This window comes from Microtus oregoni, unplaced genomic scaffold, assembly GCF_018167655.1.
Source record: "Microtus oregoni isolate MIOR12 unplaced genomic scaffold, Mior012 000002F_ref0000024, whole genome shotgun sequence".
Lineage (NCBI taxonomy): Eukaryota > Metazoa > Chordata > Mammalia > Rodentia > Cricetidae > Microtus > Microtus oregoni.
Genome location: NW_024543061.1, coordinates 80,759,729 through 80,786,365, shown reverse-complemented (window position 1 = coordinate 80,786,365; position 26,637 = coordinate 80,759,729). Strand labels below are relative to the sequence as shown.

The window sequence follows — 26,637 nt, the reverse complement described above, 5'->3', positions numbered from 1 at the left end:
CATGGCATTGCGCCAGCACGATCTGGAAGACATTCATATTGTTCTTCACATTCTCTTATAAAAAATAAATTATTTAACCCAGAAAATAAATGGTGTGCCACCAAATTAGACATTTATTGGCAAGTGATTAAGTGAGCCAGCCATTCTCTGGCACACTCAGACTGAGAGGAAAGTGAGGTACAGTGGCTTCCCACCAAATTCAGCCAGGACACTAGCTAACTGGGCTTGGGAACTGCTTCCTAGTCTAGCATTTGCACAGACTGGCATCTCCAGGATGCCACAGACAATTAAGTACCTACCACTAACATAGTTCAGAGGCTGCTTTGAAGCATACACTAGATAACATGTCCCACCAATCTGTCCAGCTAACTTCTTGGTTTGCGCACTTCCAAATCCAATTATTTCTGAACAGTGAAACCAGAATCTCATCATCTACAGCAAGACTTCAGCCACAGCAATACCTGTTCTTAGGGCAACCCGTTCATTCCTGCTGATAAAGCCTGGCTGTGAGGAGGACATCAATAATTCACCATAGGGGAAAGAAAAGAACCTGGAAGCTCCCATTGATGAATAAAAGTCCTTTAGTTTCCTGTTTATCAAAATGATAAGAAGCTCATAGCTTCACACGTTATACTGATCTTTCCCACTGGACCATGATAAGTAAATCTGAGGTCCTTGAAATTCCCCCTTCCACTTAGGCCTCTTTTTAAGTTAGTGATTTTCTGTTGCTTCTCTTTACTTCCCACTGGAAATATTTTCATCAAGAATTTAAGGGAAAAAAAATTGCCTTCTGAGAATGTCATGCCCTGACTTCATGTGGTATTACTGGGAACAATGCCACATGAAGGATCTCTGCGTGATCCTGGAAGTTTATTTATCATTTAACATTTTTCCTATATTTGGATGATCTAACAATTGAGAGAAGATGCTTTAAAAAGCAGAGACTAGAAACAAGAAAGATTAACTGCAAACCTGTAAGCTGGTGGATTAAGTCGGAGATTTATGGACTATGACACAAACAAACAAACTTGAATGAAGTCCTTGCTGAATCTAAACAAGGATATGCAAGTAGGCAATGAAATTTATCCAAAGCAAGATAGGTGTGTTTTCAAATCAAAGTTGCACATTTTTAAATATTAAAATAGTACGCTTACGATATAACCTTGAAGGAGGAAGGCAAATTTGAGAAAATTCTTATTTTTAAAAAAGAAAAGAATCCTTAAGAAGTCAACCCTAGCCCAGTAAAGATGAAAGTTGACCTTAGATAAATGCTCAGAAAAATTGTTTGCTATCAACTATATAAAGACTAAAATTCTTATGTTCAATGTTGATTTCTCAAAGGTTAAAAAATTACCTGAAATATATTCATGTGTTTCCTTTAAAAATACATGTATTTTTTGTGTGTATATTTGTTCATATTCATGGGCCAGAGGGCCACATGTAGGAACTTTTCCCTCTAGCATGTGACTTCTGGGTACTGAACTAAAGTTACCATCAAGTTTGGAAGCAAGTACTCCACCAGTTAAGCCATCTCTGTATTCATGTTATCCTATTTTTTAAAAAAGGTTTTGTTAGCTTTTATTTTACACGCTTGAGTGTTTGTCTCCATGTATGTAAGCACCATTTGTGTGACTTGGACCAATGAAAAACAGAGGAAGGCATTACAGAGGGTTTGTCTTCATGTATGCATGCACAATTTGTGTGCTTGTTACCCATGGAGGTCAGAGGAGGGCATGAGATTTTCTAGGACAGGAGACTCAAAGAGAGTAAGTTACCACCTGTGTGATGGGAACCAAAACTGGGTCCTCTGCAAGAGTGGTGTGTGCTGTCAGTTACTGAGCCATTTTCTCGCCCTCCCTTATTTGGCTTAGGATAAACTCAGGAGAATTTGCTGTTCAGAACACTAGGCACTACTAATAAAACAGCCCTGCAGTTTGTGGATAGGCTACCTACCAACTAATTAATTAATTATTAAGATAAGATCTTGCCCTATAGCTCAAGTTTCCCCTCACACTCTTTGTCTCATACTTCTAAATGCTGGGGTGACCGGTATGAGCGGTCACCCCTTCTTTTGTTAAGTTTCTTTGCTGTTCACAGCTCAAATCAGCCCTTCTTAGATATTTACAACATTAATTCCATCATTCAAGATCTCCCTTCATGTCACACACACACACACACACACACACACACACACACACACACACACAGAGGCACGCAGGCACCCTGCCTACCAAGAGAAGGTTGCCAGCCTACTTACCATTTTGAATGATTGGTCCCATTTCTTCTGTAGCTGTGGGACAAGTATCTTATTACTTTTCCAAAGTCTTTCCATACATGCTTGTGATCTGGGGAGGGGGTTCTCCACTATGGTGTTTATCTGAGAACATAATCAGTTCTGTTGGTCTGGGGTAAATGGCTAGGACAGAGTGGGAGGATGAAGTGGACTGCATGAAGGAAAACCTTACACGCAGAATCCTGGGGGAGCCCTTTGAACAAAGCTGAGTTCTGCCCCACGACAGCACTTTTGACTGTCATTAGGCAGCAGGCCTTGGAGCCTGCTTTCTTCCACATTGTGTCTGCTGATAACTAGGATACTCAGCATTTCACTCCTTCCTGTGGCTGCCCCACTCCCGTCCTTCCTTTCTTTGGACAGAGCTTTTCCATTTTACCGTAATCTTGGATCAACTCCTGGATTCTCGTTTCTACCACAATTTCGTTATCAAAAGCACTTTGCTCACACTCACTAGTGGCTTAGTGGTCCGCCCAGAGGTATTTCCCATGATTCTCATTTCCCTGAGTCTGGGGTCTCAGCCTTCTTTTCCCTGACAGTACTGCACAGTTCTTACTCATTTTCTCTCCTTGCTGACTTCTGAGACGACGTGCACACAGAAACCCCCTCCCTGGCTTCATCTCAATTCTACCAGTGAGTAATTCCCAAGAAGGGGCCTCTCTTCTGTTTTTCTTTTCAACTATTCTTCTGGGAGTCTATCTGCTGCTGTAGTTAAATTACCACATGTGCAACTGGCATTTCCAGTTTGAGATTTCCTCTCTTCTGGCCACGATGCAGCTAGAATAGTCCCTTAGTTTGATGTTTGCTCTTTGGCCACAGTGCAGCTAGAACGGCCCCTTTGACTTCCCATGGGAGGCCTTACCCTTTCTCAGGAGGTCATGGGGGGTAGAAAGGAGGTAGAGGGAGGGAACAGGAGGAAAGGAGGGAGAGAAGAATGGGATTGGCATGTAAAATAAATTGAATTTTTTTTTTAAAAGAAACCATTTGTGTGAAGCTTCCTTCTGGAATTACCACCCAGGCTCTTCACTTGCCGGCACTCACTGTGAAGTTCCCATTTTCCCTATGAAGGCCTCTGTTTATGGCACAGAATCTCCCAATGCTCAAACTCTTGGCCTTCCTTACATCTCCCCTATAATCTCACCAACATCATAGGGCATTCTCCGTCTCAGCCCTGTGACAGTACCCATCCCATGAATACTGTGTGGCACTTACATCAAGTCTTCCTGTAACATACTTTACCCAGTAGGGTTTAAAGAGGTGCTAGACAGGAAACTCACATACACCCAGATATCTCCCAGTTCAGACCGCTACTCAAAGGCTTTCATTGTGCCCACTATACTCCTCTGGAGGCTTGCGTAACATCTAAAGCTCTGGTACCATTTCTATTAAGTAATACTAATTCTACTAGACAGAAAGAACTACCAAAAATCCTATTGCATTTTGTTTATTTACCAGGGTTTTCTTTTTTCCTACCAAAGGCCACATGTGGGAGTTACAAATAGGAAAATTGTTCTATCTATTTTCAATATTTATTTTATTATTTTTAGTAAAGTGTATGATTATGGGTCTATGGAGGTGGGGAATGCCCATGTGTATCGGGTCCTACAAGACCAGGGGTTTCAGATGTCCTGTAGCTGAACTTACAGGCAGTTGTAAGCCACCTGACATGGATGCTAGGAATGGGTCCTCTGTAAGAACAGCAACCATGGAGCCATCTCTCCACACCCCCACAATTTCTCTATTTCAAGCCATGACCACAATTACTTAGAGTAAGGGCTTACAAACCATTCTAAATTAAACCAAACTGAGATGATACTTCACCAATGTCCCCGAATCTTGGTGTGGGAGTATTGTCTGTAATCTGTCCGTCGTGTTTTAAATAAATGCTGATTGTCCAGGCAGGAAGTATAGGTGGGAAAACAAGACAGGAAGTAGAAATGGTGCAATGAGAACAGGAGAATTCTGGGAAGGAGGAAGTTGATTCCTCCCAGTCCAGTGCAGACCACCGAGGAAGCAGGATGTGACCTGCCAGCTGAAAAAGGTACCGAGCCATATGGCAAAAATAGATCAGAATAATGGGTTAATATAAGCTACAAGAGCTAATAAGTAGCCTGAGCTAATGGGCCAATCAGCTTTATAACTTATGGAGATCTCTGTATGATTTTCTTTGGGTCTTGCCAGCTGTGGGGTACCGGGCGGGACAGAAACCACAACCAGCAGGACTTCATATTACAGAATCTTAGTAAACTATTAAAGGAGAGGCATTCAGATGAAGCCTGCTTGGAATTCCCTTTGAAAGGCTGAACTGTTTGACAATGTAGTATGTTTTTCAAAGGACAGTAAGAAAAAAAGGGATTAATGCTCTACCCAACATGTTGGAGTTTTATGGTAGCAATGTAGGAAGAAAATTAGAATTAGGTCAGGGGCGTTGCCTAGTGCTTCCTTTATCTTTCTGGGATTTCTGAAGGATGAAGGATTCACTATTAACTGATATTACTTCTTAGTGGGCATTTTTACTTTGACGATTCTCATTTAACTTGAAGAATCAAAGTGGGATGAATGTATACATTATTGAGAGGAATTGCTCTGCTGGCTGAAAGGTAAAAAAGCCCTTGCCGTGCATGATAAAATATAAATTACAGTACAATGGACCATAGAGAAGCACAGTTTTAAAGAATATATGTAGATATTTTACTATATTCTTTTGGCAGTACATGTCTTCAATGAGTTACTTGGCTATTATGAACATCAAAGCATTTGGGCAGTAATAAGCAAAAACTGTAGACTTATGTAATTTACTTATTAACTATTATAATAAATCTTTATAATTTGTAATTATGTGTATGTGTGCACATTTATGTGTGGAGTGACCCTGGGGCCCAGAGACATCAGATTTCCTGGAGCTGGAGTTACAGGGATTGTTTGATTCACCCAGTGTGGGCGCTAGGGACCAAATTCTGGTCCTCTGCAAAACTTGTTATTTCTCTTAATCACTAAACTGTATTTCAGTCCTGGACTGTTTCTTTTTATGGTTTGTTGGTTTGAAATCATAATTAATTCTGTTCATATCAACAATACATTATGCACAGGAATTTTGCAGGAAATTGTGACTTAAGATATTATAGATGTGAACACAGAGAGAAGTACCAGAGAAAATGAGAAAATGGAAGATGAGAAAAAAGCAGAAGACACAGTGTTTGGGATAATCCTGATTCAAAGGAATTTGTTTGTATTAGTTATTCAGTCAAAAAGGTCACAGCTCCTCTGAAAACAGATTCACATTATAATCTCAATTTTTAGCTCCAACTCCATCACTGCACTTTAAGACTGTATACCCAGTAAAACATTTTACCTAAATAGCTTAATAGAAATAATAGAAGCTTTTGTTTTTTTAAAAAAAAATATTGAATAAGCATGGGTTGAAGTTTCAAAAAAAATCACAGCTTCTAAGAGCAGAATAGAAAGCATCCATTGGCTTTACTTCATTTTCCCTATGACGGTCACAAACAGTTACCCACACACACAGTGGTGGCACAGGCATGTATGGCTATAGAATTACGTTCAGTAGCAGCCCACATTTGATGGAGGAAGGTCATTGGTTAAATAAAAATAAACTGCTTGGCCCTCATTGGTTAGAAGATAGGTGGGAGGAGTAAACAGAACAGAACGCTGGGAGGAAGAGGAAGTGAGCTCAGACTCCACAGCTCTCCTCTCAGGAGCAGATGCCTCAGAGAGACTCCATGCTCCCAGCTCCCAGGCAGACGCATGCGATGAAGCTCCGACCCAGGATGGACATAGGCTAGAATCTTCCCGGTAAGCACACGTAGGGGCGCTACACAGATGATTAGAAATGGGCTAAATTAATATGTGAGAATTAGCCTAGAAGAGGCTAGATAGAAATGGGCCAAGCAGTGATTAAATGAATACAGTTTGTGTGTTGTTATTTCGGGCATAAGCTAGTCAGGCAGCTGGGGTGCTGGGGATGCAGCCCCGCCGCCCTTATTACTACACACATTTGACAATGAAACGCATAAACTACACAACACATTCACATACATGAAACCAGAGCTAAGAATTTCCATCCACACACATTTTTTTTTTTTTTTTTTTTGTGGAGGGGAGTCATGGAGGTCATGTTTACAGTCAGGTAAATAGAGGCTGTTATAAAAAAATATTTTTCTACATTTTTACAAAACATACTTGGAGGAAAAAGAATATTCTGAGTGTGAAACACAGCCTTTATTCAGTCAGGCAATGTAATTATGGGAAAAAAACATATCCACATTGTCTAATTAGGTCATTAAAAACATAAATGCGTCATGGAAGCTTTTCCTTTTGCATAAGACATAAAATGAGACAATGAAAACAGTCTGGTAATATAGAAAGGTCTAGAATTTGTTTCTTTTCAAAAATAATAGGTCCTTTCATCTTTCTTTTTCCTTAGACAAAGACAATTAATTTAGAGACAAAATCTTCTAATTAGTTCAGAGTTTACCCATGATCATATTTCAGAATATTTAACCAGAAACAGGAAAATAAAGGAGGGGATAAAGAAAATACATGGAAAATTATCAAAGGAAGTGAATGAAATCAAGAGAGTGGGCTGTTGATCAAAATGCGTCCTGCAGAGTCAAGATGAATATAAAGTTCACATTCACATAACACCAAGCAATCTGGGAAACCAGAAAGGTCTCAGGAGGAAAAGACTGACATCTGCCTGTGGGTCTTGAAATCCAGGCTTTAATTACAGCTAACTTAAATAAAACAAATGCCATGATTGTTTTGCCTCTTCCTCTGTTTGCTGATTATTATTTCTTGAATTTCATAGGATCTCATTCTTCAAAGCATTAAGAAATGGAACCTGAAAAAGTGAAGAAGATATTTACCTGGGATCCTCGTGGTCCTCTTTTGTGGTCCCATTCTGAATGACCCATAAGCTGTGAAGACAAGAGGATAATTATGGTAAATCAAATGCATATTTTATGTCACCAATATTTTTATTCTTGCTTCGAGAGAATAATTAAGCTGCTAACATCTGTGTTCTAATAGTAATAGTATTGAGTAGAAATCATGGGAAAATTAACATGAAGGATTAAACTGCCTTGATAACTAGCATTCCTATACTGGTAACAACGTTATCTGAATATCTTTGGTATGAAGAATCTGCTATAACTTTACCCTTATTTGCCGGGGAAATTCTAGACACATGTCAAATTGTGCAAAGCTTCACTTTCATGTCAGTAACCCTGTGGTTACCCAGAGAAATAAACAGTGGGACTGTGTGTTACGCTGTCAGCGAGAGGAAGCAGAAGGCTAATTTTATTTTTAGTAATTTTCAACTATACATGTATAGGTAACTATACAAATCCATTGTCCTTAAAATTTTATACCCTTTTATGGCTAGAGAGATAACTCATTGGTTAAGAGCTCTTGCTCCTCTTAAGGAGTACCTAGATTCTGTTCTAACACCTATATGCTCATAACCAACTGTCCTAAATGCTAGTTCCAGGGGTTTTGATGGACATCTAAGGACACCAGGCATACACATGGTGCACAGACATACATGCAGAAAAAAAATAGCCATATACATAAAACAGAAATAAAAATAAGTCTTAAAACAGCATACTGTTTGAACTAAGTAAACCAAAATATAAAACTCCAGTAACAATATGTTAAACTCTGTTATCCAACAGAAGACAAAATCAGCCAGTAGGTATAATATGAGAAAAATACACAGTACAATTATAATTTGACTTTAAAATCTTTAACAAAAATTGAATGAGAAACCCTTGTGACATGATAAGGCAAAATTAGACTAAGGTAATAATTTATGCTACTCATTTTACAAGTCATAACTGGCCATCGTACTCAGCAGAGCCACTGCAATGATTTAATTATAGTTTGGCTAACACATGATTTGGGCAAAATTATCCAACTAACCATTATGCAAAATTAAATGTTCACACAGTTCATATTTCTTTATGCTTTAATTTTAAAATTTTTGATTTATGGGCACTGCCTTTTCTGGTAAATGCTCATTAATTCTAATTTAAAGCTGATGAGGTTCACAAATATTAATCAATCAGTCAAATAATTAATATGGTTTATAAATATTTAAATTAGAGCCATTTAATTACTTATTCTCTAGAACTATCAAAAACAATTCTTGACACATTTCAATTGTCAGCCTCTTTGTGGCCTTGGGATTGGCTCGTTTTAAGAGCAGGAAGGAGAGGACCTCTGCACAGAATCCAGTGGTATGATGACATGATCTCTAAGCTGGTGGTCAAATGATTTAGTATAGTGTTTGAGAAAGAATACTTGGATAGGAGGTTGGCGCCTATGATCATCACTTTCCTTACAATGATTTCAAGCCACAGCATGAGAATAACCTGGCAAAGTCAGCTACATGGCTATCACAGTAAACACAGGTCAACTCATTATCTAAATGAATATTATAATCCATATTCCATGGAGTAAAGAGAGAATATTTGCCTGTGACATCTGGTCAAGAAGGCAATATTTTTCTTAGACCAGAAAGAAAACCATGATGTTTCTCCTCTCCCCTGTCATTAATATCTTACATATGTTGATGTTTTAAACCCAAGAATAATGTTATTTCTAATGTATACTGATTAGAGTCACCATGTATTACAGAAAGGAAGATCAACTCAAGATCATCTCGATACTTTGTAAATCACAGTTTTTAGGAACACTGCAAAAATTCACTGTCTCAATTTGGCTTAAAAAAAAAAGCTGACCAAGAAAGAATATGGTTTGTTTGCATTAAGATTTATTTATTTTGTGTGTGTGTGTGTGTGTGTGTGTGTGTGCGCGCGCGCACACACACACACACACACACACCTACATTAGTTTATGCACGTCATGTACATGTGGAAGTCTTTAGGGGCCAGCATAGGGAGGACGGAGGACATCAGATCCCCTGGAACATTAGTTACAGATTGTTGCGGGATGTCCTTCCACTCCTCCAGCCTATAGCCGCTGAGATACCAGCCCATTGAGGCGTGGTCTCTCTCCCTTTAAAAAAGTGGCTACTTCCCTTCTCGACCCTTTTCGCTTCCTGTTCAGTTTCCGGCGACTAGACTCCTTCCTGATTGCGCAGAGGGCTGTTGTCTGGGACTTTTATCTGTAAGTTTCTTCCCCTTTAAATAAATATCACCCTATTAATCATAATTCCAAACTGGTGTGGCATTGTTTGCCAGTTACGCCTTCAACAGATGGTTGTCAGCTGCCTGTGTGTGCTAGGAGTCATAGCCAGGTCCTCTACAAGAACACTGGTTAGCTGCTTAGCCAACTCCCAAGCCCAAGACTGTGGTATAATTTTTTTAATGTATACTACTGCTACTATTTTCAATGCCATTAAAAGTTACACATGATTTCTATAGCATATGCAAAATGTAAATAAAAAGCAATTAACTCTAAATATGATAACTGAGATAAAGAAATGTTCTTAATAAGGAGGGCATCAAAGAAAAATAACTGGATTTTCCCCCAATGGATTTAAGGCTTTAGCCCTTAAATTTTATTTTTAATAAAAATGATTTGAGCTTAAATTATCATTTATTATTTCAGTGTTGAATGTATGGGGCTTATTACAGTGTTTTTTGTGATTCTTTATAATGCAGAAGCAGTGGCAAATATTCCTAGAAAAACAGAACCACAAGGCAAAGGGTTTCAGAAAGTGCTTAGAGGTTCTGCAGCCCACTGTCTGGGCTCGTGATTGTGAGTAAAAAGGAAGGCAGTATGCATAAGGAAGCCCATGGACTTCAGAGTGAAGTACAAACTATTGTTATTCTATCAACAAAAAATCCAGATACGCTTTTGATCAATCTGATAGATTTAGTGCTACCTCACAAATGATCAAAGCTGTCAGGGGATTAGATTTAAAAAAAGAAAACATGCATGGGCCAAGGACAACAAGGAACAGAAGTAGAACTGGACAGTTTTCTTCATTCAATCTATCCCATATGGACTAAATCTTTGAGATAAATGAATAGCAGCGGGGCACCTAAGCAATTCAGGAAAACCTATCTGAAAGTATTAACTCCTTTTGAGATAGTCCTTTGTTGAGAGCAGTGTGTATGACTTTATGATGTGTTAAATATAAGAGATAGAGAGAGAGATGAGCCCTGGAAAACACATAAGGTCTGGGGATGCCAGCATGCTCTCATTAAAGAGTACATGGCTATTTAACTCAGAAAAAGAAAACTGTCTATCTGTCACCATCTATTAACACATTTTCCCTGGCTATTCACTGTGATTTCTCCTTGGAGGAGTGACATGTGATAAGTATCTTACCAGAAGGTTTGGGGGCATAGGTCACCAAGGTTAATCCTACACATGACAGGCAAAAATCTTTCCAAAGGATGAAGAAGTCTTGGGAGAGAGACAGGGCATGGGGGTGGGGGGTCCCTTGTGTCTTTTTTCAGTTCTCATGAACCAAGAAGAGCAAAATAAAGATATTTAAATTTATTCCTGGTGGACAAACTACACGTTCTTCAAGAGAGACAAGCTTGTCACAGGAAGCATGCAGAACATCCCGGCCCTTTGACATTGAGTCATTTTCGTCGTTACAGAATAAATTCCTCCTTCTTTCCATCCTATTCGCAATAATAAATTTCTGCATCGCGGCCTTCAGCTAGCAGTATGTTGCACAACGCTGCCTTCCAAGGAAAACAAAATCGCTGCCAAGCACAGAATTCACGAAGTTCACAGGCGTGGCCAGAAGGCAACAGGGAAACACAAAGGCTCTGTCTGAGTACAGATATTTTTAAGAGTGCCGTGAGAAATGACAAAGGCTGGCATGGTGTCTCCTTAGGTAAGATGTTTTCATCCGATGTTGATAGAGCTTCACTTTGCCACTTTCTCCCGTTATTTGTTTGTTTGTATAAAAATAAATGCCTTTACAAAGGCATCTTGGGAGAGTGGTTAATGAAAGTCTGCAAAGCTGCTAGAGAACTGAGACTCTGTGAGAAAGAAGAAATTATTCCTAGCATATATTTTAGAAGACATGGAAAAAAAAATAACTAGTTGAGCCTTATGGAGTAGGCTTATCCTATTGAGCACTTGTTTAGCACATGTAAGGGTTTGAGCAGGATTCTCAGCCTTGCATGGAGTAAGGGGAGGGAGAGACTCACAAAATGATAAGAGCTTGGATGGGTATGGCCTTCTGGCTCCATGTTTAGTTTGATGGCCATGGAGTTTTCAGTGTGATGAGCAAGTTCAAATTTATTTAGCCTTGGCATATTATCCCTCTGGCACATGCTTTTCAATCTCTTGGTAGGTAGGTTTTCCCACTCCAGAATTTTGTATGAGAATATGGCCACCTTGCTGGTTCCACATGCAAAAAGGCTGCCAAGATGAAGCTTTCTGGACTGGGGAGATATGCAACTGAGAATTTGGACCAGCACAGCCCTGTCTGCTACATTCCTTGATGCTCCTTTCTTTGTCTACTGTTGTCAAGAGTGAGAGGTCAATTCTACCCTGTGCTCTTCAAGCAAGGGGCAATGGAAGTTTGTTTTTCATCTCACTAAGTCAGATTTAAGCCAACATAATCACAGAGTTTCCCACACTTTGTTTCTTAGCCCTCACGGGTTCTACACTCAAGACCTGAGACTTTGCAAAATAAAATACAGATCATATGGAAAGCAATTTAATGTCCTTTATAATTAAATAGCTAAACTGGAAAACATTATCAGCTGCCTTTGGGTGGACCAGATATAACTACCTGCCTGCCTCATAAACAGCCTTCATTACAGTTTTTTCAATACCCCACACCCTTAAATCAGCTCCAGGTTACAAGGTATTATCAGTGATGTTGACTTTATTGAAGGTTTTATAGGGGAGGCAGAGGAGTTAGTTACATTACACAGAATACAGTCAAGAGCCCTGAAAATAATAATCTCTAGGGAGCACACAGTTCCTCCATACCCAACTGTGCCCTGGTGTCCTTTGTGACAGGGTAAAGCAAGTGAGTCTTTTTCAAGTTACTAGTACCAGGTTTTTGGGGGTTTTTTTGCCTTCAGAATCTTTCCCAAGATCAAACAAATACCTTTGTGAACATCCCAGGGCAATAGAGTCTTTCCTATGCTCTCTTTCTTACATTGTCAGGAAAAGCAGTAAGAAAAAAAAAAAGTTCCTTCGAACCACCATTTTCAAAGTGATGTTGATGATGATAACGGTCTCTCTCTCTCTCTCTCTCTCTCTCTCTCTCTCTCTCTCTCTCTCTCTGTGTGTGTGTGTGTGTGTGTGTGTGTGTGTGTGTGTGTGTGTTTAGAAGCTGGAGATTATCTTTGGATATTGGTATTTAGCTATCATCTACCATTTTTTATTTTGAGATGGATTCTCTTGTTGTCCTAAAATTTACCATATAGCCTAGGCTGGATAATTAGCGAGCTCCAGGGACCCCTATCTTTGCTTACCCAGCAACACATTACAAGCATGTGCTACCATACTACACTTTGGCTTCTGGATTTTTGTTTGTTGTTTGTGGGGTTTTTTTTTTGGTTTTGTTTGTGTTTGTGTTTGGGAGTTGAACCATGTGCTTGTGTGGCAACTATTTTGCTAGCTGAACCATCTCGCTTCAGAAAGAGAGCATTACACATCTGAACACAGCCCACTGAAGGACTGAAATTCGTGGAAACTTTTTTCTTTTCACAGATAGACATGAGGTCCTTAACTCCATCCACCCTGAAGCTCTGATCCTGACTTTAAGCTGACAGCAGTAGAAAGTCCAGACAATGGAGAAAGAAGACTTCATCTAGCAACTCAGATGAGCTGAGGTTTGAAACCTCAGCTGTTCTACGGCAAGTTCTACATCTCTGCTAAGTGTAATGTTCTGACACTTGAGTTCAGAAGTTTTAATAATTCTCCTTTGCTTCCCCCCTCACAAGGACAACCAGTTCACTAACCTTATGCTGTTAAATCTTACAAATATTAGTGAAACGATATTTAGATTATGCATAATATTTATGCCAAGTGGGCACTGATATTCTCAGTGCAGGAACTCTTACTGATCAATCAACCATCCCACTTAACAGCTCTTTCCTGTAAGAAGAAATACACTCATAATTCTGCATACGGAAATTCCACCAGTGATATTTCAACCCACACTGGTTATTAAAGTCTGGGGATGTCTTCAAGGAAGGAGATTTAATTTAAACATTCCATGGAAACTTTCTTTCTGCTTAAAGAAAGATTAGCAATTTTCTAAGAAATAGATTTTCTGCAATCTGTTCTGTGGTTTTCTGAGCGTTTTTCTTATAATTTATTCTCTTTCATTATTAAAAGAATCATGTGACTTTGTTTTATGAATATAAAATGAATTCAAAGATGCAGGGTGAAGCAATTACATAGTAATTGAACAGAAATTAAAATCTAGGTCAGTTAGGTGCAAATCACATTGCTTCTTTTTCCTACTGTTTTGCTGTTAAAGTAAAAAATCAGATTCCATGGTCTCTTGGGTCTTTCGCACAGGACCATTTTGGTGGGGAGAAAGAAAGACTCAATATTTCATCTTCCTTCATTTGGGAACTCATTGCAGATGTTAGTGTGATAGATTTATTTTTTCAAATCTACTTCCCCTCATACTCTCCTACTTTCTTAAAACTGTAGAACATGAGAAAAATGTAATTTTCTAAACACTGTAAATTGATGATGCTTCACGCCAATCGCTGTGCAATCATACTTAAGGATACAGTAAAGCAGATATTGCTGCTTAGCTACCAACTTCTCTTTTGGCGCAGCTCATTAGTACCACACATTCATTCCTAAAATCACTCATTCATCCATTCACTCTTTTAGCACAAATTAGTTGCACATATTTAGCTCTATGTTCTATGACAATGTAACAAGGGTGCAATTTCCCAACCTCAAGGCTCCTTATAAGACCTTCTGAATCATTAATTAGGAGTAAGAGGTGATGATCCATGTGAATTCATCAGGTTAACTGGTTCAAATCTCACCTCAGACATGATGTTGACTTATGACTTACCTGATCTTGGTACAGCATATATACTCATCTGTTATTTTACCTTGACTAATGATCATATCATATTGTCACCACACTTGAGTTCTTTTAGAAGAGTACAATTCAGATATATGTAGGTACTTCTAAATAAACTTGAATTTGAAAGAAAAAACTCATCCCTTGACTAGACCAATAAACACTTACAAAATATGAAAAACTTCAAAATTAAAACTATTTGTCATGCATCATGAATTAAAGTCATATGTAATACACATGCACAATCATGAGTTCTACACAGCTTCACAAATCATATTTAGACAGATTTTCTCTAAGGCAATTGGAAAACTCTATATTTTCACGTATTTTGTCCCTATGGTGGTGGAAGCTGGTGATTGCTTAATAAGAAGAGAATTTGAACCCTAATCTATGTTGGTTCTACAAGCAGAAGTCTGACTCCACCCTTCACATTTATTGTTTACTAGTCTGAAATACCATCAATTTCCCAGTGCAAACAGTAGGTCTAGAAACACAAGAAAACAAAAAGCTGGCTTTAGCTCTGGATTAGAACATGCACAAGGTCCTGGGTTCAGTCCCCATTGCCACAAAATACCTGATTTTTTAAAATAAAAAAGTAAAGCAAACCAATGATCTAAAAATCACTCTTCCCAATTCTGTGAGAATATTCTAGAACAACTCATGAAAAAAAAAACTCATATGTTCTGAGCAGATGAAACAAAATGATTTCTATAAAAATAAAATACAAATGCGTTATGACTGTAATTTATTAAGTCCACAGACTTTAGTTCAGTTGAAACTCAAATCACTGATCACCTCTGAGTGCAATCGTAAATCTGTACTTTACAGTTCATTACACAATGTCTTGTATTATTTCTGGCAATCTGGATAATTATGTAGGAAACAAAAACTGAGGGACCTCATTTGCTGTTTCTGAATGTTTACCTGCTGTTAGGCTGGATCGGGTTAACAGTTTTCAGTTTCTTTACACGTTTAGATTCCATTTATATAATAATAGCCCATGAAAAGACTCGTTCAAGGTTATTTTCCACAGAAAATTATTAAAATGCAGTGGAGACTTCATGAAATTAATCTATAAAAATGATCTCATATTAGGAAAAATGTCAGAAAATTAGGGGAAAATAATGAAATCCAGAAATAGTGTCAGTTGGACCAAAAAAAAAAATAATAACTCAAAGATTTATTTGTTCTTGAATTTGGATCACCTCTTTCTTCATAAAAGACACTGATATGTTGAATTTGCTATAAACATCATATAATTCTTTTGAATCCAGTATTAAAATAAAGAAGCAAAATAGCTTACATTTGTGGCTATAACCATATCTGTGTGTATGCATGTGTGCTTGTTTATATTTTATGTATGTATTTGTGCGTGTGTATATATTTGTATGTAGTGTGTTTATATTCATAAGTATAGTTGTTAATATATAACTTACCTTTAATTATATAAAATATTTAAAACAACTTCATTTCAAGCTGTTATAAATGGCTAACTAACTGAACCTGAGGAAATTCTTTAGCCTACCATATTAAGGAAGGCTCTTAAAAATAATTAAAAATGAAAACAGCATGACTTTTAAAATAAAACTGAAAATCATATGAATTATATCACTGAACTTCTTTTAAAGTCTGATAAGTAGAAACAACTGTTGAATTCACCTTTATGTGGCTTTAAAACATGAACCATAAATGTGACTGTGGGTTCCCATAGTATTGTGGTGACACTTTGTCTGACTATCTGTATTTCTATTGAAAACTGTCAAATGGAAGAGGTCACACGATGCTCTGGTTAACACGCATTGCCAATGTCCAAGATCCTGTCATCAGTGGATGGCAAATTTGCAAGATATTGCAAGCTAAAGTCATGACCTCACAAGTCTGCTCAGGTTGAGCAGTGATTTGTTTGACTATTACTGCTTTCAAGTTTTGCAAATTCCACATGCTCAAACAATTCATTAGAATCACACACACTCATGTGCATACATACACACACACATGCATGCACCTTAGGATAACCCTGTTCATAAGTTAGTATGCAAAGAGAGTTTTTGTCTTTGAAAGATGGTCATAGACAGCTCTGAGAAACTAGGGCTATTTATCCAACACACAAGTCACGGTCAGGAAATGCTTTTTAAAACTGAGCTCATGAAGTTGGCGGATACCTTATTTCCAACCACTCTCCACAACCTCCACAATCCAGGCCCTGTCACATAAGGTGCTGTGCCCATGACAGTGTGTCTATCGAGTCTTCACAGTACCGCATTACAGGAAAGTGTGATGGTGTTGAATTTCTTGTCAGTAAGCCCTGGTTTCATTCTTACCAGAGTCGGGGATCTGCAAAGTTTGCTTTTTCTAAGTTCAGTTTTCTCATTTATAAAACGGAGGGAGCCACAAGTGAGAAGGCTCAGTGGCTAAAGGTACTGGCTGCCAAACCAACCAACCTGAGTTTGATAAGTAGGATCCACATGGTGGAAGGAGATGCCATTCTTTTTCTGTTTTTTTTTTCCTTATGTGTGTTTGTGAGTCTGTGTGTGCATCTGCCATGTACACATATATGCAAGCTCTCATGTAAACAGGATGTATGTGCCTGTGTACATGGAGGCCTAAGGATGATGTTGGGAGACTTATTTGATTTCTCTTCCACTCGTTCGCAATGAATGGTAGGATCTCTCTCTCCATCAAACCGAGAGCTCACCAATACAGCCAGTCAATCTAGCCAGCTCACTGCAGTGCTCCTATCTCTGCTTTCCTTGGTTTTAATTACAGAAGGGCCACCATGCACAACCAGCATTCGTGTAGGTTTTGTGACTCTGAACTCTGGGCCACTTGACTAAGTAACAAACACAGTAATGGCAAAGCCATCTTCCCAGGCCCCATCCTAATACTTTAGCACTGTTAGCGTGGTTTCACTCTTCGCATTTGATCTCTAACTGCAGCTAATCAGGGCACTTTCCACAACTGTCCTACAATCCCTCCACCTGATGTGGGAGTGTCATATATCAATCTGTTGATTTCATTGGCTAAGTAATAAACAAACTGCTTGGGCTCATTGGTTAGAAGATAGGTGGGAGGAGTAAACAGAACAGAACGCTGGGAGGAAGAGGAAATGAGCTCAGACTCCACAGCTCTCCTCTCGGGAGCAGACGCCTCAGAGAGATGCCATGCTCCACTCTCCCAGGCAGACGCACACGATGAAGCAAGCCGCCAGGTTAGACATGCTGAATCTTTCCCGGTAAGACACAGATTATTAGAGATGGGTTGATCGGGATGTGAGAATTAGCCTGTAAGGGCTAGAGCTAAAGGGCCAAGCAGTGTTTAAATGAATACAGTTTGTGTGTTGTTATTTCGGGCATAAGCTAGCCAGGCAGGCGGCCGGGGTGCTGAGAACGCAGCCCCGCCGCTCATATTACTACATCCACCCACCTCACTACCCCTCATCTCATACCAACCAACATGGGGCTCTTACCCTGAGCCAGGCTTGATACTGGGAGTAAAAAGTTCAATATAGCCTGGACCTCCCTTGCCATTCCTCACACATGACTAAACCACTATATCTGCTCCCCGTGGTTACTACAACATGAAATGGTCTTTCAGGACTAGCTGTTGCCTATCTCCCACAGAAATTACTGGTTTCAGAATAGAAATCTAGTGGCTGTGTGTACTGAGATGGACATGAGTTGAAACACAGGACAGATTCACACAGAGGATAAGTGGTTCATTGACGCAGGGGAAAACTGAACAGTAAGAATCAAACACCACATACACACATGACACACACATATAGAAACAGGCAGAGAGACAGAGATGCACAGAGGGAATGTGTCAAGCTGAATGCTGACTGTGTAACTTCCACAGTTATGGCACTCTGGAATTTAGGTTTTAAGTTTCGCTCTGCTAAAAAGTGTCTTGTAGAGAAAAACTACTGTATTTTAGGGAGATGTATATTTCAGCATCATTTCTATATACATACCCATCTGATATGAAAAATCTCTTTTAGAATAAACGTTAAATTAATCCCAACTTAAACCTGAAAAATTGTTATTGAAATGTTGGCGGAATAGAAGATTATAATTAACATTTTTAAAAACTTATTTTTAATTATTTGTATGCTTGTATCTGCATGTAGGTATGTTCTCAGGAATGCAGATGCCTTAGGGGGCCAGAAGGTGGCTTTGGACACCCTGAAGTTGGAGCTACATGTGGTTGTGAGCCATGTGCCCTGTGCTCTAGGACCAAAGTTACAAGCTCTGTAAGAGTACTAGCATTAAACCAGCTCTCCAGTCTCACAATTAACTTCTTCGTGTGTAAGACATTAAGATACTTTAGCTGAATTAATGAGTATATATTAGCATGTCTTCTTTATTTTTATCCTGGTAGTGTGTCTGTCTGTGTGTGGGTGTATGCATTATGAGCATGGGTATGCCATAGCATGTATGTTGAGGTTAAAAGAACTGTAGAGGAGCAGTTTAAGGGATTCGGTTCTCCGTTTGCACCGTGTGGATCCTAGAAATCCAGCTCAGGCAATTAGGCATGGGGGCAAGCACTGCTGCCCACTGAGCAATCTCGCCTTCCCTGGAATCTGATTTCTAACAGAAGGGATATATCTGTGCACAGGGCTCTGTATTTTTCTCACTAGCCTCTCTGGAAGGCTTTAGGAATTTTTCCACTTATATTTGTTCTGCTTGCCAAGTCAAAGGGTTATGTTAAGTAGTCACATTGCTTTTATTTTTGAGTTGGCTGGAGGAATTCTCTACAAAAAGATGCAATATCAACCCTTTTATGGGTTTGTTATCTTAAACTGTGGTCTGCACGGTAGCTCTTATTTTCCTTTTCCCTGAGAGCAAAGTCTCTCTCCAAACACTCCAGTGTTAAGTTCAGCTTTGATGTGTACAGTTAAAACTTATTTTAATAACACCCTATCCATTCTTCAAATAATGTTTTGACCAATATACAACCTTTCATAAATGTCTTAGAGTTACTATTCTGTAATAGCCACCATGACCAAAAGCATTTTGTGGAGGAAAGGGTTTATTTCAGCCTGCAGATCTCAGATCACACTCCACTATGGATGGAAGTCAAGGTAGAAACTCAAGGAAGGAATTGAACGTGAACCACAGATGAACACTGCTCACTGACTCGCTCCATGGCTTGCTCACTCTGCTTTTTTTATACAAATCCAGGACCACGAGCCCAATGAAGGCACAGCCCTATGACATCAATCAGCAATTAAAAAGAAATTACCTACAGACTTGACTTCAGGTCAATTAGATGGAGGTATTTTCTCAATTAAGATTCCCCTTTTCCAAATGTCTTCATGTCAAATTGAAAAAAAAAAGCCCAAACATGAAAATGTATGCAAACAATAATCTTGTAATGCTATATTGACTTTTATTTATTGTTGCTTCTGGGAATCAAATTCAGGTTCTCACGCTTGCTTATGTGGCAAGCATATTATTGACTGATGCTTTAATGCACATTTTTTTTTGTTTTTTGTTTTTTTGAGACAGGGTTTATCTGTAGCTTTGGAGCCTGAACTTGAACTAGCTCTTGTAGACCAGGCTGGCCTTGAACTCACAGAGATTCACCTGCTTCTGCCTCCCAAGTGCTAGGATTAAAGGCATGCACCACCACCATCTGGCAAATGCATCATTTTTATTTAAAAAAAAATTTAAACCCATTAAGCAGTATTTCATTGCCATCCCTTCATCAGTGATGGATCCACACCCTACAGAGTTCTCTACTAGGAAGTATACACTGAAGGTCTTCGAGATAGATGGGTACAGTAAGATCTGCCTTTTAAGTGCTAACACTGACTCTTTGCTTTCTATCATTCCTCCCAAGAATGAGCAGGTACTGTGAAATCACGTACGTGAGGACACCGAGTTCTTCGTTGAAACAGGGGAAACAGTGATGGCTGACCTAAACACAAGATGGTTCTGAGTAAACTGAGCTTGAAGGTATGCACAGACTACCACCATGAGGAAGGACAAATTTGGGGTCAAGCAGTCAAGATTCACAGAACCTCTATATGATTTTAAAACTTCAGGATATATTTAAGGTCAGAAAAAAAATGCAAGATAAAACATCTAAAAGTAGGAATTATATCTACATGTTCTGTGATTTAGAAAGATGGTCTGTATGACAATAGTTCTTGTAGAAAGAACATTATGGCAGAAATGACTTAGAAGATACTTGCTAAACACTGAATTAAAAATATAAGCTTATTATTTTTCTCTTCTAATTTCACCAAGGAAATACTTCTCACCCTTTCATGGCCAATGATGTAAGATACCAAACACTCATGATCATGACCAAGTTCTCATTTCTGCAGGGGTTTGGCACGGTGTCAACAGGTGTAATTAATAAAAGAAAATCAAACTGTAATACCCTGAAGGAGGCAATATTCACACTTCAAAGGATGTGGGGAATCTCTGCCCCCCTTAAAGAAAGAGATCGCTTAAGTTTCAAATACAGCTTGGCTCTCGGGATCAGGAAAGTACATCTGAAGGCCTGGAGCTGCTGCCAAGCATCCAGATTTCCACTTTTAATCACACAGACTAGCATGAGGGCCTCTACAATCCAGATATTGGACTGAAAGTACTGATGTGAATTCAGATGAGGAGATAAAAGCATTAATCCCATGGCACACAATCTTTCAAGGGGACTTAATGGACATGCCTTGCTGTTTGGCCCACTCTTACCCATCAGAGGTAGATCACACCACCTCCCAGACTGGAGAAAGACAGAAAAAAAGGATCTGAAAGCAGAACAGACTTTAAAAAAGGGCAGACATTCTTTGATGAGGGAACTCTTACTGCAGAAAACTTTCCATCCATTAACTCATTAAGTATACAGTGATTGCCACCAGCTAGACTCAAGTAGCATTAGAGATACAAAAATAAATCAGGATGAGTCTTTACCTTAACAGAATTTCCATTTGTAAGGGGAAGCAAATTTGTAGCTGAAGAACTATGGCACTATGCTACATCTCTTAAAATATCCATTCCTCAATGACACAGAGGTATACAATCCATTTGAAGCACAGTTTTAACGTGGAAATGGACTAGAGACAGGGCTCAGTAGTTAAGAGCACTTGTGCCTGCAGAGAACTACAGTTTAGTTCCCCTCACAAATATCCAATAGCTCACAACTGCCTGTAACTCCAAGTTGAAGAGATCTGATGCCCTCTTCTGGCCTCCATGGGCACCTGCACACATACACACACACACACACACACACACACACCACATGCGGGCACATGCACACACTTTCATTTATGTGAAGGGGACCTTATAAAAACTAACTATATAAAAGTACACCAGTGAACTGTTTTGAAAGTGAGAGTTTCTTTACAAATAATCTATATTCACAATATAGGCAGGAAAGAGTGGGTACTTCTAGATACACAGTGTGGAACTTCTGATATAGAGGACCAAGACTTGGAATACTTGCACCAAAACCTTAAAGGCAATGTTGCCGTGTTTATATTTGATCTTAAGAAAGATTGTGTCTAAGAAACTAGATATAATTGTCTCGTGTCAGTGAAGGTGGACATCTTCAGAGAGAAAGACATATTCTAAACTGACTTACAATCTGGGAAAGGGAACGGGCTAAGGAGGATCCACCTAAAGACAGGTGCCAGGAGTGAGAATGAGAAGGTTAGGAGTCGGACCTGAGGTGGAGTTTTATTTCATAAAAGAACACAAATAAGGGCTGACCGAAGGAACAAGATACTCCTCACAATTTGCACATTTTCATGCTGTCCAATACATGTCTATTCAAAAAATATGCAAATTCTATGGTGAATCTGCCATCTACTCATATAGCCTGGCACCTTGGTGGTATTCCAGAAGTAACAAGTACAGGAGAGTCAGATAATAAAGCATGAACTAATGGGAGGTGCGGAGAGATAGTTTAATGGTTAGGAGTACTTCCTGTTTTCACAATGAAGAGGGTTGAAGGGGAGGGGAGAGGCAGGGAGGGGAGCAGAGAAAAATGTAGAGCTCAATAAAAAATGTTCATTTTTATATAAGAGACTCTATCCAAACTTTCTTATATGCAAAACATGTCTACCAAGCTCTTCAAAAATGCTGCTGCTGATGGCAACTCAAAGTAACTTCTAAGGTCAAGTTAACCCTTCAAACACTCATGCCATCTACCCAATGATTGTTTATTCTAAGCAAGAGCTCCATAGGTGTAGGTGTCCACATCGTCATTCTTCCCATCCCAGATCTTCCCTGCATTATCGTTCCTTTCCCTTACAGCTCTCTCCATGGGTTTTAGCAAAGATGACTCTGCACGGATGCTTTCTTTCCATCCCCAGAGTAGGTTAGGAAATGAATCAATTAATAGGCTTCCTGGGGTGTGTTTGCTTCCTGTGTTGCTGTTTGCAGATTGTAGGCCTGAAGTGGAGAATTAAAGGTGAAAAATCTCCCCATTTGACAACTATAGGAAAAAACTTTCACATTTGAACACAACGCAAAAGGTATGTTCAAAAAATCAACTCATTATATACTTAAGATTTTTTTTTAATGAAAATGAAATTTTAGATGTGGGAACAGTTTGTGAGTCAATGGGGGCTTGCACCTCAAAGCAAGGTCTCTGAGATCAGAGTCTCTGTGTGTTCAATTAACTTCAGTTACTTTAGATGACAAAATTCTTGAATAGTTTCATTACATAAGAATTACCCAGTTTCTTCATAGGTATTAAAATTCCCTAATGATGTTGTATCACCCTAAGATGAAAAAGGAAATGCACACTCACACAAGACTCTCTCTCTCTCTCTCTCTCTCTCTCTCTCTCTCTCTCTCTCTCTCACACACACACACACACACACACAAGTGAATTTCATCATGAGGGTTAAGTCTTGATTGTACTAAGTTGGCAATGTTCAGGACCCATTTGATTTCTTTGACTTGATTTCTTATTCATACCTATGAAATAATGGCATTAAATGACAGGGGAAAAAAGCAAAAATGTTTTATTATCTGATGTGGTGATTACAAGATTTTGCAAATTTAATAAGGTCAGCATAAAAATAACTACCTTTCATTTAAGGATCACTCTGTTTATATCAAATAAGTATCACTTTGAAATGATTGCTTCTATCATCTTATAAACTATAGAGTAATAGGAGAAATTTATTCATTGGATTTGGAGAGTCTTATTGGCCTGAGAATCCAGCCACCTTGTTTGCGGGTAAAATACCAAAGAAACAGGCTTTATGTTGTCATAAGGAAGAGCATTTTTCTTCCAGAAATCCACACCAGGCAGGAAACTTCTCTTTTATTTTGGGGATCCCAACTCTGACTTACTCCAATGTCTAATAGAACAGTCAAAAAGACAAGATCTCCTGAGGAAATTGGGAGCACAGAGACCTTGGGAGAGGGTTGAAGGGGAGGGGAGAGGCGGGAAGGGGAGCAGAGAAAAATGTAGAGCTCAATAAAAATCAATAAAATAAACCTTAGATTGCAGAAAACATGGGTGCTTTCTAGGGCTGCGAACACTGCTTTAGCACCACAACAAACTTGTGGATGTCAGAAAGCCTGGAGGTGGACATGATAGATCTCTGTTCTAGGCTTTAATGTGTTGAGCTTAGTGAGGCCTGCACATTTCTCCTAATTTGACAATTAAGATTAATTTAAAAGCATAATATTTTTTAATGAGGTCTTTTTCCATAGTACTAATTCTTATTAAAAATCTAGTATGGAGTAATCAATATGAACTCATCCTTCTAGTCAATCCTTCATTCAGTGTCCATACTAAATTTATTTTATGGAACGTAGAGTGTGTGTGAGTTTCTTTCTATCTGGAGGAAGGGACCATGAGAGAGTTCAAAGGTCAAGTGTAGCCACCTGTAAGACAATGGATTGTGGCAAAGATTATAAGCTTTAGTTTGTGTGTCTACACTAAGCAAACAAGAGATACAATCATATTTTTCATTAGACTCATTGATCAACTGTGTGATGTGAAAAAAGGATTTATCTCTTCAAGTTCAAATGTGCATTTAAACTGATACATCTGCACCTGAAATCTTTACCGTGTTCATGTACAGAGGCAACTAAAATAAGAAAAACAAGGATAATACTATAATGTTAGTCTCTCTTAACAATTTATGAAATAGGATACTTCAAAGGGAAAAAATGAAAAAAAAATGTGATTTGTAGAATTGAATGCAGAGCCCACAATGTGGAGATCAAACTGGGCCCAGAGCTAATAACCTTTGTGTGTTTCCAAAGGCCTCAAGCAATAATATATAGATGGTAGCCTGCTAGGGCAGCAAGCTGAATGCCTCAGGAGGACAGCAATTTATCCCACCATGATGCCGAACAGGGCGTCAGCAGAGCCTACCTCCTTGCTCTCGCATCCTGGCACTGTTTAGTCTATGAATACATTATGAGAACCTTCCCTTTGCTTCCAAGAGCCATCTTCCCTTAGTGTGTTTGTCTGTATGTTTGTATCTACCTCTTTCAGGCATTAATCCTATTGGAGAAGGGCACACTACATGACCTCCATACATACCAGTGCCCTCTTCTGGTGTCCACTGGTGTTCTACTCCCACGAGCATGTATCTCTAGATAGACATGCATGCGTACACATAATAAAAAAAATTGAAAATAATATTTAAAACAGTCTCTTCTCCATGAACAGTATGTTACTTGCAGGGAGCAGATGAAGTCTTGAGTGAATGTGCATGGCCATGTCAAGGACCCAGTGTCTCGGCCTTGAGAATGGACAGGGTTTCCCTGGGTCCAGCTCAGAAATGGTAGAGACTCCCATGTTCAGAGTACAGGCGTAGACAAATGATTAACCTTTAGCTAAAGCAGTGTGTGCAGCTTCCTTATCCGATGTTAACTGCAACCCAAGACCACATCTCTTTGGAGACCTCCCATCCCCACTTCCTCCCTATTCTGTAGTGGATAAATGTGCTGAATTTCCCAGCTGGTGCATTTCCATCACAGCTTACGGCTCACATCATCCTGAGATTTTCTATCTGTATGCCTGTCATTTCTTTTTTTTAATTCTCTGCATCTTTCACATCACGCCTCCCAATATCACCCATCTCTCTCCCTACCCCAAAACAAAACAAAATAAAATTTATGGGAAAAATAGGGGGAAAAGGAAGAAGGGGGAAATCTCATCATTGAAGCTGTAATGTAACAGTGAGTTACGCAGTAAACTCCTTTTCCATCCATATATTTTTACGATGTTTATTGAAAATGATCATTGGTGTTGTTCGAGGCCCCTGGTCTCTGCAGCATTATCAAGGGTCTCACTGGAAATTTTCCTTGATATCCTATTGCTGCCCTGTGTCATGAAGATCCAGCAAACCTGGGTCCCCAGGATTGACCCTCCCACCCATGTCCCAGCAGATCACATATGGGGTGGATGTTGGACTAACACATAATCCTGGTTCTTGGCTTGGATAGGTTCAGGGTCGGTCAGCCTGTCAGCTATTCCCTGTCTTTGCACCAACCCAGTCTGATTAATCCCAGATGCCTGCTGTCATGGCAGTTCCTACTTAAACTTCATACTCTCAGGCTACACTCAGTTTTCAATATTATATTATTCACAAATGTGTTGTTGATACCTATTTGTTGGATGTTAAGATTCCAGCTCAGCCTACACTACCAAAAGTGTGTTTAGGAAGGTCAGTTGCCTCTCCCTGCCTCAGTGACCACAGCTGCCAATGAGTTTATGTCTACAGTGATTATCCCTTAATTAGTAATGGCTCATTATTAAATTACTATCAACGCAATGAGGTCCAAAAAGATAATTGCCATATCAATTACCTTGAGCATGACAAACATCAAAATCACAAAGAATCCATAATAAAAAGGAGACAGAGAATCTCTGTAGAAGCAGATTCTCTCGTTTAACTTGGCCAGCTTCTAGATTCCCTGTATTATTTTACTGTGACTCGGTTCCAAGGAGTCACTATTCCTCCAGGAGCAACAACCCAACTGCCACATGAGCATAGAGCACAATATTCAACACCATTGAGCTTGCTCAGACCACAGAATACATCTATATTCTCCATAAGGCTAGAAGCTGGGTATCAAAAACAGAAATTAAGCAAAAGTAGGAGTGCTCTGAAATGCTGGGTGACACAGGCCCGTGGGTAAGGATGCGAAAACCTTCCATCTTGTCAGTTCTTCCTGGTCTAATTCTTCCTACCAACTGAGAGTCAGTGCTTCCAATTAAAATAAAATTTTAAAAAAGACAACAGTGATGCAAAACACTAGTAAAATCCCAGGGTATCCAAAAGCCCAGGTTTACACTAATTATTTAATTCCTGCTCCAGAGGAGGGGGTCTGCTCTC

The 26,637-nt window shown here is 39.2% G+C and overlaps 1 protein-coding gene across 2 annotated transcripts in view; it reads right to left on the bottom strand.

Moving 5' to 3' along the window:
- Window positions 1–26,637, bottom strand: part of Pde3a (phosphodiesterase 3A) — a 296,863-nt gene that overhangs the window by 117,039 nt on the left and 153,187 nt on the right. For both annotated transcript variants that reach the window (XR_005973556.1, XM_041644061.1), the window contains exon 2: window positions 7,177–7,227. Coding sequence is in view for 1 of the 2 variants with exons in the window: in XM_041644061.1 (XP_041499995.1) it covers window positions 7,177–7,227 (51 nt within the window). In the remaining variant the exon portion in view is untranslated. The remainder of the gene's footprint in view (window positions 1–7,176; window positions 7,228–26,637) is intronic.